At 42.2% G+C, this 18,106-nt stretch overlaps 11 protein-coding genes across 11 annotated transcripts; 5 read left to right on the top strand and 6 right to left on the bottom strand. All coding sequences in view use genetic code 12, as the record gives it.

The window, feature by feature from the left end:
* Positions 1 to 100: 100 nt before the first annotated feature.
* On the top strand, positions 101 to 1,363 carry WRS1 (tryptophan--tRNA ligase; the record flags this gene model as incomplete). Its single annotated transcript, XM_066158422.1, has 1 exon — positions 101 to 1,363. The coding sequence occupies one exon, from the start codon at positions 101 to 103 to the stop codon at positions 1,361 to 1,363; it is 1,263 nt and encodes a 420-aa protein (XP_066014519.1).
* A 34-nt stretch (positions 1,364 to 1,397) lies between these two features.
* Positions 1,398 to 1,850, bottom strand: PSN45_005052 (uncharacterized protein; the record flags this gene model as incomplete). Its single annotated transcript, XM_006685456.1, has 1 exon — positions 1,398 to 1,850. The coding sequence occupies one exon, from the start codon at positions 1,848 to 1,850 to the stop codon at positions 1,398 to 1,400; it is 453 nt and encodes a 150-aa protein (XP_006685519.1).
* An 841-nt stretch (positions 1,851 to 2,691) lies between these two features.
* On the top strand, positions 2,692 to 3,303 carry RIB3 (3,4-dihydroxy 2-butanone 4-phosphate synthase; the record flags this gene model as incomplete). The annotated part of the gene is made up of 1 exon (XM_006685453.1): positions 2,692 to 3,303. The coding sequence occupies one exon, from the start codon at positions 2,692 to 2,694 to the stop codon at positions 3,301 to 3,303; it is 612 nt and encodes a 203-aa protein (XP_006685516.1).
* Positions 3,304 to 3,336: 33 nt separating this feature from the next.
* DIS3 (exosome catalytic subunit dis3) lies at positions 3,337 to 6,303 on the bottom strand (the record flags this gene model as incomplete). The annotated part of the gene is made up of 1 exon (XM_006685452.1): positions 3,337 to 6,303. The coding sequence occupies one exon, from the start codon at positions 6,301 to 6,303 to the stop codon at positions 3,337 to 3,339; it is 2,967 nt and encodes a 988-aa protein (XP_006685515.1).
* Positions 6,304 to 6,430: 127 nt separating this feature from the next.
* Positions 6,431 to 7,129, bottom strand: PSN45_005049 (uncharacterized protein; the record flags this gene model as incomplete). The annotated part of the gene is made up of 1 exon (XM_006685451.2): positions 6,431 to 7,129. One exon carries the CDS (start codon positions 7,127 to 7,129, stop codon positions 6,431 to 6,433), a length of 699 nt encoding a protein of 232 aa, XP_006685514.1.
* A 118-nt stretch (positions 7,130 to 7,247) lies between these two features.
* Positions 7,248 to 8,108, top strand: tfs1 (transcription elongation factor TFIIS; the record flags this gene model as incomplete). The annotated part of the gene is made up of 1 exon (XM_006685450.1): positions 7,248 to 8,108. One exon carries the CDS (start codon positions 7,248 to 7,250, stop codon positions 8,106 to 8,108), a length of 861 nt encoding a protein of 286 aa, XP_006685513.1.
* Positions 8,109 to 8,217: 109 nt separating this feature from the next.
* Positions 8,218 to 9,705, bottom strand: CYS4 (cystathionine beta-synthase; the record flags this gene model as incomplete). Its single annotated transcript, XM_006685845.1, has 1 exon — positions 8,218 to 9,705. One exon carries the CDS (start codon positions 9,703 to 9,705, stop codon positions 8,218 to 8,220), a length of 1,488 nt encoding a protein of 495 aa, XP_006685908.1.
* Positions 9,706 to 9,991: 286 nt separating this feature from the next.
* On the bottom strand, positions 9,992 to 12,157 carry PTR3 (SPS-sensor component ptr3; the record flags this gene model as incomplete). Its single annotated transcript, XM_006685449.2, has 1 exon — positions 9,992 to 12,157. The coding sequence occupies one exon, from the start codon at positions 12,155 to 12,157 to the stop codon at positions 9,992 to 9,994; it is 2,166 nt and encodes a 721-aa protein (XP_006685512.1).
* Positions 12,158 to 12,353: 196 nt separating this feature from the next.
* Positions 12,354 to 13,481, bottom strand: PSN45_005045 (uncharacterized protein; the record flags this gene model as incomplete). Its single annotated transcript, XM_006685448.2, has 1 exon — positions 12,354 to 13,481. One exon carries the CDS (start codon positions 13,479 to 13,481, stop codon positions 12,354 to 12,356), a length of 1,128 nt encoding a protein of 375 aa, XP_006685511.1.
* Positions 13,482 to 14,181: 700 nt separating this feature from the next.
* PSN45_005044 (uncharacterized protein) lies at positions 14,182 to 15,666 on the top strand (the record flags this gene model as incomplete). The annotated part of the gene is made up of 1 exon (XM_006685447.2): positions 14,182 to 15,666. The coding sequence occupies one exon, from the start codon at positions 14,182 to 14,184 to the stop codon at positions 15,664 to 15,666; it is 1,485 nt and encodes a 494-aa protein (XP_006685510.1).
* An 884-nt stretch (positions 15,667 to 16,550) lies between these two features.
* On the top strand, positions 16,551 to 18,029 carry EDC3 (enhancer of mRNA decapping; the record flags this gene model as incomplete). The annotated part of the gene is made up of 1 exon (XM_006685446.1): positions 16,551 to 18,029. The coding sequence occupies one exon, from the start codon at positions 16,551 to 16,553 to the stop codon at positions 18,027 to 18,029; it is 1,479 nt and encodes a 492-aa protein (XP_006685509.1).
* Between the last annotated feature and the right edge of the window lie 77 nt (positions 18,030 to 18,106).

The raw sequence follows: 18,106 nt of genomic DNA, 5'->3' as shown, positions 1-18,106 counted from the left end.
GAATGTATTTTGTATAAAGTAGACCAAATTTTTTCGTCTCACGAGCGTTTGGAAGTGCTAATTTTTTGTGTTACAAAACTACACATCACCTTTGATAATAATGACCGATAAAGTTACAGAAGCAGTCAAAAAAATCGATTTGAAGTCTTCAGAACAGATCATTACTCCATGGGAAGTAGAAGGTGCTGTAGTTGATGGTGAAAACCAAGGTATCGATTACAAGAAGTTGACCGAACAATTTGGTACTAAGCTTATCACCTCTGACACCTTAAACAGATTTAAAGAAGTTACTGGTCATGATCCTCATCCTTTCTTAAAGAGGGGAGTATTTTTCTCCGAAAGAGACTTGGGCAGAATCTTGAATTTGTATGAACAGGGCAAGCCTTTCTTTTTGTACACCGGTAGGGGCCCATCCTCAGATTCGCTTCATTTGGGACATTTGGTTCCTTTCATGTTTACTAAATGGTTACAGGAAGTATTCGATGTTCCTTTGGTGATTGAGTTGACTGATGACGAAAAGTTCTTGTTCAAGCCAAAGTTGACAATCCAAGACGTCAAGAAGTATTGTCAAGTTAATGCTAAAGATATTATCGCTTGTGGATTTGACTTGGAGAAGACCTTCATTTTCTCAGACTTGGACTACATGGGAGGAGCCTTCTATGAAAACGTCGTTAGAACCTCGAGGCAAATCACTTTTTCTACTGCCAGATCGGTGTTCGGATTCCAAGAAAGTGATAGCATTGGGAGAATACACTTTGCCAGTATTCAAATCGCTACGTCTTTCCCATCTTCTTTCCCTGATGTCTTGGGACTTCCTCCAAAGACACCTTGTTTGATTCCTTGTGCAATTGACCAAGATCCCTACTTCAGAGTTTGTAGAGACGTTGCCGATAAATTGAAATACTCCAAGCCAGCTTTGATTCATGCTAAGTTTTTCCCAGCTTTACAGGGAGCTTCTACCAAGATGTCTGCTTCGGACACCACCACTTCCATCTTTGTTGATGATACTCCTGCCCAAATCAAGAATAAGATCAAGAAGTATGCGTTCTCGGGAGGGCAGGCAAGCAAAGAAGACCACATTAAATATGGTGGTAATCCAGAAATCGATGTCTCTTACCAATACATGTCATTTTTCAGTGATGATGATGAAAAGTTAGAACTGTTGGCCGAAGCTTATAGAAAGGGAGAGCTTTTGTCTAGTGAAATGAAGGAAGAATGCATTAAAGTGGTTACTAAAGTTGTTCAAGAATACCAGGAAAGAAGAGCAAAGACCACCGACGAGGTGTGCAAAGCTTTCATGACTCCACACAAGTTGAGCATCTACACTAAAGAAAGACTTGTGCCAGTTAAGGAGAAGAAATAGCTTCTTTCTTTGTATGATTTAATATATATATTTCTCATTGTGCTTTGCTTTGGGCCAATAATTCGTTGACGCTTGTAAGTACAAACATGAGCTTTTTGAAGTCTTCATCATTCGTTTCGGTGCTTTTCCCAAACCATCTGGAACCAATCGACAATATTACACTCTTCGGCTCTGACATATTCAGAAGAAGAAGTTTTCCTATTTGTGATGCCACCACTTGGATCTTGAGATTGTTGTGATCTCCCACGATAACTCTTGGCTCTATGCCCATTTTTTCTTCGTCATCCTCGAAATTGGAAAGGTTGGAGAGTATATTGATGGAATGCTGGGAATTCAATGGTAACTCGAATGTGGTATCGGCTATTCCATTTGTCAAGACGTTTAGTATGATTGTATCGGCAGCTTCAATCTTGTGAAATGTAACTTCTGTGTTGTCAGCATCAGGGTATGTTTTGGTTAAATGTGTACTGAACTTTGGTTCACTCATTACTGTTCAAAGCGAGAAGCGAGGACAAAACTGCGATTAGTATTTAATGCAACCAAGATTGGATTTAGCATCATTTTTATATTTCCTGGAAAAAGGCAGTACAATGGGGATAGAATCCCCGTTTATATTGAAACAGGCAGCTTCATCTATTTTTTGGAATTTTGCTGTAACCTGTCAGTCTCTCTTCACAATTAACCAATTTTTTGGTTAGTTTTGCAGATTTCACCAATCTTTTTAGGATGAAAATTTAGTGGGATTCAATTAAACCATTCGATCATCATAAACAACTTTGGAAATCAAAATAAGCATATCACTTCGACCTACAATCAGAACTTGTTGCGCCTACGTGTTCGAGACGCAAATCCCTGTGAGAGTTTACAATTCGTTTAAGGTTTCACGTCTTGCCTTAAATAGCATGTAGAGAGAAGCAAACCACCAGGAAAACGCTAGCACGAGACACCTCAGCCATGCCTTCCTACAGAATATGATGTTGAGTGTACCTGTGATACTCAGCAGATCACTAACTTGGTAGTTAATATATTATATATTTTCACCAGTTGCAGCCACTCAAGAGAAGCCACAACTCAGCATACACCAGGTAGCATGGCAGAAACCAAGCGGCAGAAACTGTAAAGGAACCACACAGAGATCCTTTTTCATCACGTGTAGCTGCTAAAAAAAAAATAATAGAGTCAGCAAATGTTAGTCAGTCAGCATTAGTAAAATTACTAGATGGATTTCTAATTTGATTCTGTGATTTGAACGTTTGGATAATTTTCTCACCCGATAAAAGGTTGAAAAATTCATTATATCATCGAAAATCATTAATCCACATAAAATCATGTCCACTGTATTCACCCCTATACCTGAAGCCCTCGAGGCGTTCAAAAATGGAGAGTTTTTGATTGTCATGGATGATGAGGACAGAGAAAACGAAGGTGACTTGATAATGGCTGCTGAGCTTATTACTCAAGAAAAAATGGCATTTCTCGTTCGTCATTCCTCAGGATACGTTTGTGTTCCGTTGTCGAAAGAAAGAGCCGACACTTTGGAATTAGCCCCCATGTTGGCCAACAAGACCGATAAGCATGGTACTAACTACACTATTACATGTGACTATGCGGTTGGCACCACTACCGGAATTTCCGCACATGATAGAGCGTTGACTGCGAATAAGTTGGCCGATGGCACTTCCAAAGCTTCTGAGTTTATAAAACCTGGTCATATTCTTCCATTAAGGGCAGCTGCTGGATTGTTAAAAGAGAGAAGAGGCCATACTGAAGCGGCTGTCCAGTTGTGTGAATTGACCCAATTGGAACCAGCTGGTGTGATCTGCGAATTGGTTAGAGAAGAAGACGGGTTGATGCTGAGGTTAGATGACTGTGTTGAATTCTCTAAGGCTCACAACATCAAGTTGATCAATATTAAACAATTAGTAGAGTACATTTCTTAATCCATCTTGTGTATAATAATAAAGTTTTATAAATTATTGAAGTATCAATTGGGCCTTCCTCTTTCCAGATATTTCATCTTTGATAGACTTGATTTCGACCTTGACCTTATCGAAAACACCGATAGTTCTCTTGTTCTTGTGGAGATCATTGAAGTGAAGTTCAAACTTGTCTTCGTCATAAATGGCCGAGTCTGTGTCTCCAAGATCTTCCAATCTGATTAAACCTTCAATACCAAACTTGGGTACCAATACAACAATACCATTGTTGAAACATTTGATAACATATCCTTCCTGGATCGATTCATTCAGCTTCATGACTTGCCCCACATAATACTCTATACTGGCTCTTCCGGCAAATTGGGCATTTCTATGACGTTTGTTGATATTCTTGACAATAAATTCCATCTTGTTCTTGTCTCTGTGGCTTTGGGCCAAATCCTCGTAGCCGATAGCCCCAGCAAGCTGTCTATGGACAACAATATCACAGTATCTTCTAATAGGAGATGTGAAGTGGGTATAAATATCCACTGCCAAACCGTAATGCTTGAAGTCAGAATATCCAAAAAATCCGGAAGGAAAGTACTCAGCTGCCATCATACACCTAGTGGACATAATTCTTACCAAGGTGTTGAAATATTCATCTTTGGGATCAATGCAATTGTCCAAAGAATCAGCCAAAGCCTTTGAATTCTCCAAAGAAATGTGCATACCATTCTTGCGAACACTCAACATATCGTTCAATTGTTCAAAATTAGAAGCGGGAGGTGGAGCATGCCTTCTAAGCATAGCAGTTTGAGGATATGAGTCGTAGATTTTACGAGCCACAGAGATATTGGCAAACAACATGAACTCTTCAACTAAAGAATTAGTTTCAAGTAATTGCTTGATTTCAACCTCACCAGGATCCGAAGTCTCACTATCCATATGAACTTTTACTTCTGGAGAAGCTAAGTTTAAGGCACCATTATTTAACCGTTTTTGTTTTAATTTCTTCGACAAATTCAATAATATTCTCATTGATTTGGTGAGCTCATCATTTTGCAGCTTATCATCAATCCTCTTTTGCGCAGCCTCGTATGAGAATGCTTCTCTGGATCTGATTATGGACTTGGTGAATTCCACGCTCACGATATTGGCATCCTTATCAACCTCCCAGATCACGGAAAATGCGTATCTATCAATGTATGGGTTTAAAGAGCAAAGATTTGTTCCTAACAACAAAGGCAACATATCGATTCTTCTATCCACCAAGTAGACAGAAGTACCTCTAGAAGCACCCTCATCGTCCAATGCAGTGTTTGCCTTCACGAAATGAGTAACATCGGCAATATGAACCCCCACTTGAAAGTTTCCGTTTGGTAATGGCTTGGCATGCAATGCATCGTCAATGTCCACACAGTTTGGTGGATCAATAGAACACACCAATTCGCCTCTCAAATCCTTTCTCTTCTTCAATTGCTCGTCGCCATTATCCAAATTTTCAGGAACTTTCCACTTGTCTCCTTCTTTAGGCAAACAGTTCAAAACATTGGTTGCAAACGGTCTATATTCAACATCATGCTCAAGTAAGAGAGCTTCAGTTTCAGCTTCAGTGCTTTCGATATCACCAAGAGACCGGACGAAATGGCCCAGAGGGTATTTTGAAGTAGCCTCCCAGGAGTCAACCGATATGACTATTCTCTTGCCCAACAACTCCTTGGCTCTCCTGGTTCTGATTCTGATTTTTGGCAACACTGTGTCCATCAAAACAACAAAACAAGCTCTAGAAGCATTCCCATTGTCATCAGCAGAAACAGAAGTGGGTGCAATTTGTCCAACGTAATATCTCCATGATCTTCTGATAACGCCCACAACCTTTGCGGTGGGTTGGAGTTTATGTTCAACATCCGTATTCCCCGAAGAGGCTAAAGTGATAGCCTTAGTAGCTTCTTGGGCTAAAAGAATCCGTTCTTTATCAGGAATAATACCGTTTGAAGCGGTGGCACCATCATCGTCATCATCAGGATTGTCGTAATCATCAATAGAACCCTCCTCTACAATAGTAGAGGAAGGTGATCTCCATTTATCTTGAGGTAATAGCTCCACCACCACAAGATCGCTGTTGAAAGCTCTATTGAGGTTCTTGGTTCCCACCACCAAAAGTGGTTTCTTGAAGTCCGGCACTTGAACCGTACCCTGCAAGAAGTTGTATCTGGAGATGTTTAAAATACCCTTGAAAAGAGACTTGTTTTTCACACCGGCCATAATCCTAGCCTCGGAATAGTATTCTTGGTACTTGGCTTCATTTTGGAATTCGGTGAACGTTTGGTTGTCATTGGAAACCAATTCTCTGAGATAGTCTGCCTTAGGTAACATCTCAACGTAGTCAACAAGTGATTTTGTATAGATACCCTCAGCTTCAGCCTTCTTTCTGCAGTCCTTATCATTGCACACAAATACCAAGTTGATCTTCTCGATGGAATTGTCGTGATTTATATGATTGTCGTACCAGCTTACAACTTTTCTGATGGCTCTGTCATTTCTATCGTTCATTGATTCACCATGTTTTCTGGTAACATAGGTTCCCTCATGAAACTCGTTATGGAATACCACGAACCGTTTTTCCTCTGCTTTCACCAAGCTTCTCAATCTCTGGTAAATAGGAAACGATTTATTCTTCACTTCATCAAGAACAGTTTGAGGGATTATCACGTCGTAAAAACATTCTGTATTTTCCAACAAGTCAATAGCCAGCAAAACAATGTTCGTATCAACAACTATATAGTGTCTTTCGTTCTGTAATTTGGCAGGAACGTCGGACAACTGGATGTTTGGAATTTGGCCATCGGGGTTTTCTTTGATTAATTCTGCACATTTGTTACAAGCAGTGGAATAGCATACGATATCATCACGAAGATAGTGCTCTCTGACAACTTTGGTAGCACTTCCATTCCTGGACATCACAAAGACCTTGGAAGTGACTGTGAGGCCACTGGATAGTCTCTTTTTATCAGACGGCATTTAAGTTGTAGTTTTGACAAACTGAAGCTGCGAATTTTTTAAAGATGAGATGGTGATGGGAAACGGAGATGATTTATTATATGAGTCTAACTAATGTACAGAATGTCGAATTGAACCATGCGGTGAATCATATAGGCCCGAAAGAGTCACTGTTTATTTCGGTTTTCAATTTTATCATAATCTCTTGTTTAGATTTCTCTAAGTCTTGAATATCGTCGTCTTTAAGCTGTTTAACAGCCCTTAAGGTATTTATTTGTTCGGGAGAAAGCTGGAAAATGGGCCTCTTTTTCCGGTTTATGCATATCTCTACCGTCTCGGGAGTGGTCACATTTAAGAGAATGGCAGTCTCTGCCAAAGCATGTGCCAACTGAGGACACTTTTCTAGTAATCTCTCCATCATTATAGGATTGGTCGAGCTCATGTCCTTAGCTTCTTTGAGGATCTGCAGAGCAGTCTGTTCATCCAACGTTGACAAGATACTCGATATGACCTGTCCAGTAGTTTGGTTGGGAAAGATCTGGACGCCCAAAGGGAGAGGAGGCAACTCTTCATTTTCAATTCCGGTTTCGAATTGGCTGGTTTCATTGGATAACGAACACTTGAGGTTTCTGTTTCCAATCGAGTGATTGTTCAAGTTTCGAACAGCTGAAGCTGCAGTTTCCCTATCACTATATTTGACAAATGCGTACCCTTTAGATTTACCACTAACGGGATCGAAGAGCAACCTCAAGTCGTCAACAGGACCAACAGACAGTGCAATCTCTAACACCTGCTCTTCTGTGTAGTCATAAGGGATATTTCCCACATACACGGTGGATTTTTCCATTTGTGTAGTTGTCAATATGTGACCAGTAGATGAAGGTTTTCGCTTGTTGAATTCGCACTTTAAGAGTTGACATCAAAGAAAACTGTTTCTTCTCCGGATAAATTTGAGTTTCATCACCATGGAAGCGAAAGAGATAAAATCGATTGTGTCGAACTTGGAGAAGTCTTCGGACGATGTAATGATATTGAAATTGTTGAATATCCTTAGTGATGGAGTCAAACCAACCGAAAAGTTATTGAGAGAAACCAAAGTCGGTGTCGCTGTGAACAAGTACAGGTCCAGTACGAATTCAGAAATCAGTTCCATTGTCAAGAAGATGATTAGAAATTGGAGAGATATGGTCCAAGCAGAGAAGAACAAGAAGAAAGGACCCACTTCTGATGTAAAAGCTGCCACTTCAGGCTCATCAACTCCAAGTAAGGAGAACAAGTTTCACAGTGGACCTAGAAACCCCAAGATAGATGGTATTAGTACTGATATTTATGACGATTCCACCAGAAATGCTTCTATCAGTGCATTGTATACGGCATTGGCCATTGAACGGGGTGATTCTAGTCAGCAGATATTGTCTGTGGCAAAGAGTATCGAAGCGGAGGTGTTCAAGGATGAATACCTGAAAGTTGCAGATGGTTACAGAAACAAATTAAGAACGTTTGTAATGAATCTCAGGAATAAGAAGAACCCCGAATTAAGGGACAGGATTCTTTCTGGACAGATAACTCCTGGAAAATTTGTGAAGATGAGTCCTAATGAAATGGCACCTGAAACCTTGAAGAAAGAAATCGAAAAATTACATAAACAGAATCTTTTTGATGCCCAAGGAGCAACCGAAAAGAGAGCAGTCACTGACAGGTTCACTTGCGGCAAATGTAAACACAAGAAGGTTAGTTATTATCAGATGCAAACCAGATCTGCTGATGAGCCGTTGACAACATTCTGTACCTGTGAGAATTGTGGTAACAGATGGAAGTTCTCTTAGACACGAGAGATTACAGTTGTAGAATAGACCCCAAGGAGAAACATCCATGTATTTATATAGCCTAATTAGTTTCTGTCAATAGAGTATGGAACAAACAATTATAACCACGTTATACATAGGTGGTGTTCTTGGCCAAAAACGAAATCAAATCAACTTTAGTGACAATTTGGATGGGCTTGTACTCGTCATCAGTGATAATAGCGTTGGAGTTTGTTTCAAAGAATTTGTTAAGCAAAGCTAAAGATGTGTCTAAAGTAATTGGTTCATACTTTCTCTTGGAGTAGCCCGATTCTTTTGTGATAGTGAAGGACTTTTCAAAGTCAGCCAACTTTCTGAAATCAATTATCACCGGTCTGATCGAATTGGTCATCTGAACCTTCTTGGAAGAAAGTGCCTTCAATATAGAAGACAAAGTCACCAAACCCACCAATTGTCCAGAAACGTTCAACACCGGCAATTGGTCGAAACCATTCTGTTGTAATAACTCAAAGGTCTTTCCAATTGTATCAGCCAAAGTCACAGTCACAACAGGAGCCTTTCCTTTGGTCAAATCCCCGATAGTTTTGGAAGCCATGAACTTATCTTGTTCGTTGGCCCCAGCGTTAGCTTCTTCCACCTCAAACCCATTGGTCTTCATCCATTCGTCATCAGCGAACTTGGACAAGTAGGATCTAATGGAGTCCGGGAACACCACCACAACCGTATCGTCTTCGGTCAAGTCTTTAGCGACTTCCAAGGCTGCCTGCAAAGCCGACCCAGAGGAACCTCCTACCAAAATGCCTTCTTCTCTGATGATTCTTCTGGCCAATTTGAACGAATCGGCATCATCAGTCTTGATCCAGTTGTCCACCCACTTTCTGTCCAACACGTCTGGAATGAAATCATATCCGATACCTTCAACCATATAGGATTCAGTAGAAGTGTTGAGAGACTCAGGAACTGCCAAAATAGACCCTTTTGGATCAGCTCCAATTACCTTGACATTGGGGTTTTTCTCCTTCAAGTACTGAGAGATACCGGTGATAGTACCACCAGTACCAGCACCAGCCACCAAGTGGGTGACCTTACCTTCAGTTTGCTCCCAAATCTCAAACCCAGTTCCATAGTAATGGGCATTGGGATTGGCTTTGTTAGAGTATTGATCAAGAATGACGGCATTGGGGATCTCTTTCTCCAACTTTCTGGCAACACCAATGTGGGACTCAGGAGCATCCCAGGCAGCTTCGGTGGGGGTTCTAATGATTTCGGCCCCCAAGGCTTTCAAAACTGATACTTTCTCATTGGACATCTTCTCAGGCAAGGTGATGATGGTTCTGTATCCTTTAACAGCACCAACCAAAGCCAAACCAATACCGGTGTTTCCTGAAGTAGGTTCGATCAATGTGTAACCGGGTTTGATTCTGCCCGATTTTTCAGCTTCTAAAACCATGTTTTTGGCGATTCTGTCTTTGATAGAACCACCGGCATTGAACAACTCAACTTTGGCATAGACCTTGGCCTTGATGCCCAAACTTTGGGGGATTTTGTTCAACTTAATCAACGGGGTGTTACCGATCAAGTCCAACACATCGTCTTTCAATGGGGGGACGGGAGCCATATTTCTATTAGTTAGATATTTATTAGCCTGATGATGATGAGGAAATGATTTTTTTACTGTGGCACGCGCCGCATAGGTTCCTGCCATAACCGAACTAAACCGTTGTGGTTGAATGCGGCTAAAATTTATTACACAATTTATTTATACAAGGCCTAAATCCAACAACCGAAAGGAGAAATGAATGAAGTGAATGTACAGAAGGAGGATGAGTGATCTAAATCGTCAAGAAGTTTAATTTTTTGCTTCTCGTAATTTGCAGCCAATGGATTTGAAGTGACCACCAGAATTAAGCACTGATGATTCTACACTTCACAACATCTGAATCTTGTCCAGGAATACCTTTGGTAAAGTCGAACACCAGAAGGGCTCCCCGACGATCAGACACATATACACGTCCCCCGTCTGCCGAAAAGGAGATGGCTGCTGCCTCCACGTACCTCTCAGCATTAGCGACTTCTCCCAAAAGCACAACCACCTTCTTGGGACTTGAATTGAGATTCAACTCGAAGTTGGGAATAGACACAAGGTACACCCGGCCATCTTTATCCAAAAACGCAAGTGCGTCTCGACGAGGCAGCAAGGCCGACTTGTGGATCGAAAACCCAACCTCCAGAAACTTCATGAGTAGCTCAGACGACTTGATGTTGGTGATGTCATACCCGTCATCATTACCGTCATGACGGCTGTTAAGGCTGCTCTCGAAGGATAATGCATCCAGAAGGTGTCTACCCTGAGACGAGTCGATAGTCGAGCCTTCTAGACGAAGCATTAAAGGAGGCCGGTGTTGTAATGAGCAAGATGTGAGAACTACAGTATTTGGAATTGCCCCGAACTGAGCGTCGGTTATACCCTCGTTGTCCATCATCAAGGCATTATCATCAGAGTTGTCATCATCGGAATCATCGTAAAGGGCACCATCTGATTTTTTTCTCTTTGAAGACCGAAGGACGCTGGAGTCCGTCCATATCAATCTAGGCTTTCTGAAGTTATCTGATCCACTGCTTCTCAATCGAATAATGAGGTACCGAGATTCCCATACAGTACAACACATGAGGTGGGTGGAAGTGGCATTGAAGTTTATGAGTTTAATAGGATCTCTGTAAGGAATGGTTATGGTGATAGGTTCAACAGACCCAATAATTCGATCTGCTGCTACCGATCTCACCAACTTATGCAACACCACAAATGGCTGTTCTTTACCTGAAATCCTCTCCTTGGCAGTGATTCCACAGGCAATTAAAGGATCATTGTTTGAGATGGCGATGCACCGAATGGGGAAATTGGTGATGTAGGTATAAACCGGTTGACCAAGTTCGTGAGGTAACGATGTCTTCAGCACATTGAAAACTCGCATGATTCCCTTAGTGCCGGATATGGCTAAGAAGTCTCCACTCAATCGACAACTAATAAATTCCCACAGACCAAGCCTTTTCTTGTGGCCTAAATCGGTAGAAGTGGAGTTGGCCAGGGAGTTCCCTGAAAAATCGTTACGAATAACCACTTCATGCCCGTAATCTTCGCGCAACTCGTTGAACAGAGGCCCATACTCTCCACTCAGTTTACCACAGCACACGAGGACCGGGTGCATTTCTGGATCTTCTACAAGCTCATAAAGCTCCCATCGTTTTTCAGTAATCGACACAAACCGAGTGATTTCTTGCCCAGTGACAAAATCTGTCGATGTGTGAATATCATTGGCAATAAACCGGCCCGTCTTTTTGATCATCGAACCTTTGAACAAGCTGGAAGAAAATAGCCTTCCCTGTTGGGTTTGGAATGTCGTGAGCTTCCGATGGAACGGAAAGCATTTGCTGAAGTTATACTCTTTCTCTTCTGTAATGTCCGACACGAGCAAATCTTCGTACTTGGGCGCCTTTGACTTGACTCTTTCTCTTTCAAGGTACGACTCAGAAAGCATACCCACCGACTCCCCTGGATTTATAGACATTTTGCGCAACGGTGAGATTGAGTTCGAATTGATATAACTCAGGTTGGACTTAGGCCTTTGATGGTTAATGTCAATTGGATTGACATGGGCATTGTCAGATGAAACAAGGTACTGGGAGGTTTCTTCTTTGGCATATCGATAAAACAAGCTTACTAGATCCATTTGTTCACCAACCAGACGTTCGTTGATAGGATCATTAGGACCTTTGATACTTTTCTTGGAAGAAGACCGTCTCCGGGTCCTGGGAGTCGACTCCAGTAGCACTTGGGATATAATGTTATATAAGTCACGGAGTTGCCGAATAGGCTTGAGGAATGTTACATTTGACTTCATACACTCAGGACATGAAGTAGTACCAGAACTATCAACAAGTGGTAAGAAGAACCGTTCTGAAACAACACACCCACAGGAGAGTACGGCTGCATCCAGACACAAGTCAGTTGGGTCTACACTGGCCAGAAGCTTCAAAAGTGGTTCCAAGCTGCTCACCTTTATTCTTTCCATTACTATCAGTTCCACGGAGATATATGGGAATTTATCATGGGGCAGATTTTCGCGCAAGCTGCAAATCCCTAGCTCTGCGATGAATTGGACACAAGTGTCTAAATCATTAAACACAAGTCTCGAGACAATTACAAACAAGCTTGACCTTACACCATATACGTATTCCTATTCATGATCCTATTACCTATATAACTCATTATTGGTCTTCCAGCGAAACCTTTTTCTCCGAAGACAGCAGCTTATCACCCCGAATGATTTCAATCTTGGTCACCGACGAAACCGCTTGCTTCGACAGCGAGTGTTTCAACGCACTGTGATCGTCTCCATTCGTGGAATTTATCCTGTCCTTGGGCTCATTCAAATTATGTGGTTGTTCTGGAAGCGTTTGCTTTTTGTCGTCAGCTTCATGAGCTTCAAAGTGGATCAACGACTTGGCCGTGGTGTCTAGTGCCAACACCAGAGAAGAGGGATTGTAGTGCGCATCGTCCAATTTATAGGAACCACCATGGTCGTCGTCCAGTTCCACATCCACTGCATAGTTGAAGAAGGAGTGAAGCACGGTACTAAATTTGGCAGCAGTCGCTTTGCACGCCAGCCATAACCGACTGTTTTGTTCATACAAGCTAGTGACTGCAGCCTCATTAAAAACGGGCTTCAACATCAACACAGACCGAGGGCAGAGATCAAGCTCAGCGAGGGCTCTCGACTCGTCTTCCTTGGTGTATGTGATTCTAGGAATCGAAGGATTCTGGAATGAATACGCAGTAGGTGTCTGAGCATCCGGATGAGCAAACGACGGCATGGGCTCAGAGTGGATGATTTCTACCTCAGATTCAGTATTAAGCCAGTTCCTCACGTCGGCCAAAGTGGAGCTACCAGTAAACTCGTGCTTTAGCGACGTTCCATCGAACAAACGCACCGACAAAAGGCACTTGTCATTACCTGCAGCACTGTTAGCTTTTCCAGCAAGCTCTGAAACAGGGTGGTTCTGTTGGATAAAGGATGTCAACTTGTACTCAAACTCAGAAGTGCTGGTGTGAGGCATCGTTAGTAACACCCGGTTGTTCTTGACGATGTAGACATGGGGAACAATCACCTCACCAACGATGTGTTGTAGAAAATCCATATCGTGCGTATGATTCATCACTTGTAGGGCAATAAAGTGTTGTTTAATGAGGGTCATGTTAGCGGTAAACATGGGGTGAGGAGAGCCAGTTTTGGATTTTGTGGTGTGAATTAACACGGGTTTGTTTTCGGCACTCGAAGCAGCGAAGGCCTCTGGTGCCGAGCTATAGAGCACAGGGGGAGATGTATCCAACATCATTATGGCTTTTGGGTATGGAGCTTGAGGTCTTTTTTAACGGCTTTGTTGCTATACAAAAGTGCGAGCTCAAACTTTATTCGGAACAAATCGGCAATTCGCGACCGATTATTATAGTGACAGGTTTGACACAAAGAAGTTGCTTAAGTGCATGAAGTAAATCCCATTTAAATAGATACCTTAAATGGCTGTTTTCATTTTTTGCCCAACATGCTAAAATTAAATGACAATTTACTAACCACCAGTACAATATTCGAGAAATTTCACTTTCTAGAAGCACGTATGAACCTTGCTACAGTCTAGGAATAATATATCCAGCAACCATTCCAAAAAGGCGCAAAACCAGACATTCTCCTGGGCTTGGTAGGCAAATTATGATAAGAATTCTATTGTGTGATTAGTATTTCAGCAAGATGCACCCGTACTGGAGCTTGCTGTTGGTCACACAAATCCAAGATTTAATACAGGACGTATATATTCATACAACAAGGTGTATCTAACCCCCGAGGAGTAATTGTTGCCTAATTCCATTACACGTGATTATCTACGGCAGTCATGGTAGAACGAATTTTCCAATGTGTCGCATGCTTGCAGCCATCTCAACAAGCTTATCTGGGGGTGGCTGCAAGTAATGGCCTGCGCAGCCGCGCACCCTCGAACGGTGTTCTGGTTTATTTGTGTTTTGGCACTAACACACGAACATATGGAAGAACAAGCCAATATCAACGTGGTGGTTCGAGTCAGGCCCTTGCTTCCAAAAGAAGTCGATAAGCATGGTGCAGATGTGGAATCTCTTGTGGTGATGCCGTTGGAGCCAAAAGGATCGGTGCTTCTCAAGTCACCTTCTGCTGTTAAGCTGTATGCATTTGACGATTCAGTGTGGTCCTTTGACAACCACGACAACCGGTTTGTAAACAACCGCAAGTTCTACCAGCAGACGGGTCCACTGTTGCTTGAACATTGTTTTCAGGGATTTAATGTCTGTTTACTTGCATATGGTCAAACAGGTTCAGGTAAGACTTTCACTATGATGGGGGAAGATGATGATGTGGGATTTGTTCCACTTCTTGTACACGATATCTTGGCTTACAAGAACAGGCTCGTAGATGACAAGGTGAATTGCGAAGTCAGGCTTTCATATATGGAAGTGTACAATGAGACCGTCAGAGACCTACTTTATCAAGAGAAAGAACCTAGGAAATGGAAGGTCAGAGAACATCCTGAAACAGGCCCGTATGTTGATTGTTTAAAAGAGTATGAGATCAACGATTACGAAGCCTTCTGTAATTTGTTGAATATAGGTAACCGCAATAGAGTGACAGCCACCACCGCTATGAATAGCAGTAGTTCTCGGTCTCATGCTATATTGAACTTGGTTTTGCGACAGACCCGATTCGATGGTGAGGATGCCGAGATTGGATCAGCAGAGAACGAAGTGGTGTCTAACATTAAGCTTGTGGACTTGGCTGGATCCGAGAGACTCACAAAGACTCAAGTATATGGTCAACAGCATAGGGTCAAAGAGGGTAGTCTCATCAATAAGTCTCTAACGGTATTGGGACGGTGTATCAACGTGCTTTCCAAAAACACAATCACAAATTCTTCGGACTTGGTACCGTATCGTGACTCTGTATTGACATACCTTTTGAAGGAGAATCTTGGAGGTAATTCTAAGACCATGATGATATTTTGTATTTCGCCTCTCGACTTTGAAGAGACCCAGCAAACGTTGAACTATGCTACTCGTGTCAAGAATATCAAGACCATCGCCAAGACTAACCAGAAGAAGCTTGTCAAGATCAATATGGATTGGGTACCCGGAGGTGCTGATAATCTGGTGATTGAAAACCTACGGGAAGAAATTGAACAGTTGTCAGCTGAGTTGAAACATTCGAACCCTGGGAGACTCACTGCGATGGTGAGCTACTTGGAGAAGGAATTGAAAACTTGCAAGTTCGAAAACAAGTTTATGAGCCATAGAATGAAGCATCTTGAAGCCGAGCTTGAGGAAGTGAACAACCACAACCATTACATGAACCGATCTTTACGAGAAAATATAGAGAATCAGCACAAAGAGCAAACAAAGATCATATCCGAGTCAGTGTCTTATTTGCAGTTGGAGCTAGAGCGTCACCACCACGAGATTCTGGCGTTTTTACAAGATGCTCACCCAAGTACTTTAGTTTAATTATGGTCCGCGACAAATGGCTGCAAATATTTGCATGACGTCGAGACAGTTCCTCAATGCATCTGGATCTTGTTTATACTTGAGCTTGCTATACTATATGTATATATTAGCTTACAGTAAAACCACAATGTTAATACTGATATTAGACTACATAAGTCATCCTTGTGCTTCTGGCGGTAGCCACATTCGTTGCTATTCATCCAACTCATATCAGTTATTTACTGGTTGCGAGAAGGGTCTGACTCTGTATCCTACACAGCTATCTTCAAATTGTTCTGAGTTCTATAAGTCGTCCCTCAACACTCAAAACAAGCTCTTGAAATGTGGGTGAGTCAGACTTGGGTTTGAAATCTCGGGATATTTGATCTAGATATAATCCACAATCTCGAAAGATTCCAACATCGGGCTCCTCTAGTCGTACCTTTCCATACCTTTGTCCCACTCTACCAGTAATAAGTTCATCAGAGAAGGGAGGTTCTCTATCAGTAATAACTTCACCAGAGAAGGGGGTTTCTCTATATTTGTAAGACAAGGAGTAGAAGCAGAAAGATGAGAAACTTTTACAATCGGCAGATTCCAGTCATATACGTTGCTGTAAGGGTGATCTTCAACGCCGGCAGATCATACAATGATACTGGCTGGTTGGAGATATAAAAGATACACGGAGCAGAAATCACTTTTTGTGCTTCTTGGGAAACTATACCTCCACAATAACTTCCTCTGCTTCCCCTAAACACCTGGGGTGGTTTCTGACAACTGCCGAAGGATTTCTGTTATCAATTGCAGGAGGAGCACCCAACTACCCTACAATGCGTATTAGTGGTTCTTGCGCGGAGAAAAAATAGTTCGCAGTCAAGAGCTGGAAAAAACCCGTCGAGCACACCATGACCGAGTTTTTGAATTACACGGTTGACTTGTATCTTAAGGACGGATCCGTATCGTCGGGACAGATTGTTTCTGTTGATGGTACTAAGATTCAGCTCTCTGATGTAAGTGAGTCGAAAGCCCCAGGTCAAAAGCTTCCTACCCTTGAAATTCTTAACTCGTCTGTCAATGATTTGAAGGTGACTAAACTTCCTCCTGATTTCGTTAAAAATCTCAAGAAAAGCAAAGCAAAGAAAGAAAAGGTGACCAAGAAGGAAAAGAAGGATGAAAGTGATGTCAGTGGCAAGAACAGCGATAGTGAAATCAAGATGACTGAGGACTTTGACTTTGCCGCCAACTTGGCAATGTTTGACAAAAAGTCTGTTTTCGAGAACTTTCAGAAGAAGGACACCATCAAGCCCGAACAGAGATTGGTTGGCCACAATAAGGTGGAAAACTTCCGGAAGGATTATGAAAAATTCAGAAACGATGAAATGGTGTTAGACTCCACCAGAACCGACGACTGGGACAGTATTGGAATTTCTGACCGCAAGGAAACTCTTCGTAATGCCTCTGTCACCGGTCGGTTGACTCCAGTGCACGATGTCACCGGTGGCTCGCTGAACAAGAACTATACCTTGACCAACGTCAGCACTGGCAATTCTGTGCCTGTGTGCTCACCTATCCAACTTTTGGATATAGAAAGGATTTCAGGAGAGGCGTTTGCACTTACGCCCGAGGTGATGGCCGAAATATTCTCCACAAACCTATCCCAATATATCACACAACACATTTTGGGGGGCTCCGGCAGATTGAACCCTAATAACCATAATCTACCACCATTAGTGGTTCTATTAATCGGCAGTGAGAGGTGTTCGATTCGGGCATTAGCAGTGGGACGTCATCTCACCAACCATGGCGTGCGAGTTCTTGCATTTTTGGTCAATCATGAGATGGTTGATGCCAGCTATTTGAAACAAAAACTGCTGTTTGAGCAGGCTGGAGGAAAGATCTTGTCTACAAGCGTGCCTGAGTTATTACACGTGTTAAACCACCAATTAGACACTCCAGTAGAGTTGATTATCGACGCTTTACAAGGATATGATGACCATTTGGAGGACATCTTCTTTGAACAGAAAGAACAGCAATTGATCAAACAGTTAATCACATGGTGTAACGAACCTCGTCAACGCGGTAAAGTGATGTCGTTTGACATTCCTTCGGGTATCGATGGTGGATCAGGAACCATTACCGATGCTGATTTGGTGATATCAAGTCACTGGTGTGTTTCGATGGGATTGCCTGTTGCTGGTATTCTCCACGCTTATAGAAATGAGATTTTAAGAGTCGATGCTGAACTGGAGACGCTCCATCTTTTGGTCGATATAGGCATACCCAATAAGGTTTACCTGCGCAAACCCAATCTACGTCGGTTTGATCGTGTTTGGTACGGGGCCGAAAGTGTGGTCAAATTGCAGCCAGTTGAAAAATTAGAATAATTTGTAGTATAGCACTTATTTGCAGTTAATGAGATTCAGAAGCATCACCGCGTGCGCGCACGACTCTGTTTATTTTT

The sequence above is a fragment of the Yamadazyma tenuis genome, chromosome 7 (assembly GCF_029203305.1).
Source record: "Yamadazyma tenuis chromosome 7, complete sequence".
Lineage (NCBI taxonomy): Eukaryota > Fungi > Ascomycota > Pichiomycetes > Serinales > Debaryomycetaceae > Yamadazyma > Yamadazyma tenuis.
The sequence above is the reverse complement of the archived record's forward strand: the minus strand, read 5'-3'. Positions and strand labels throughout refer to the sequence as shown.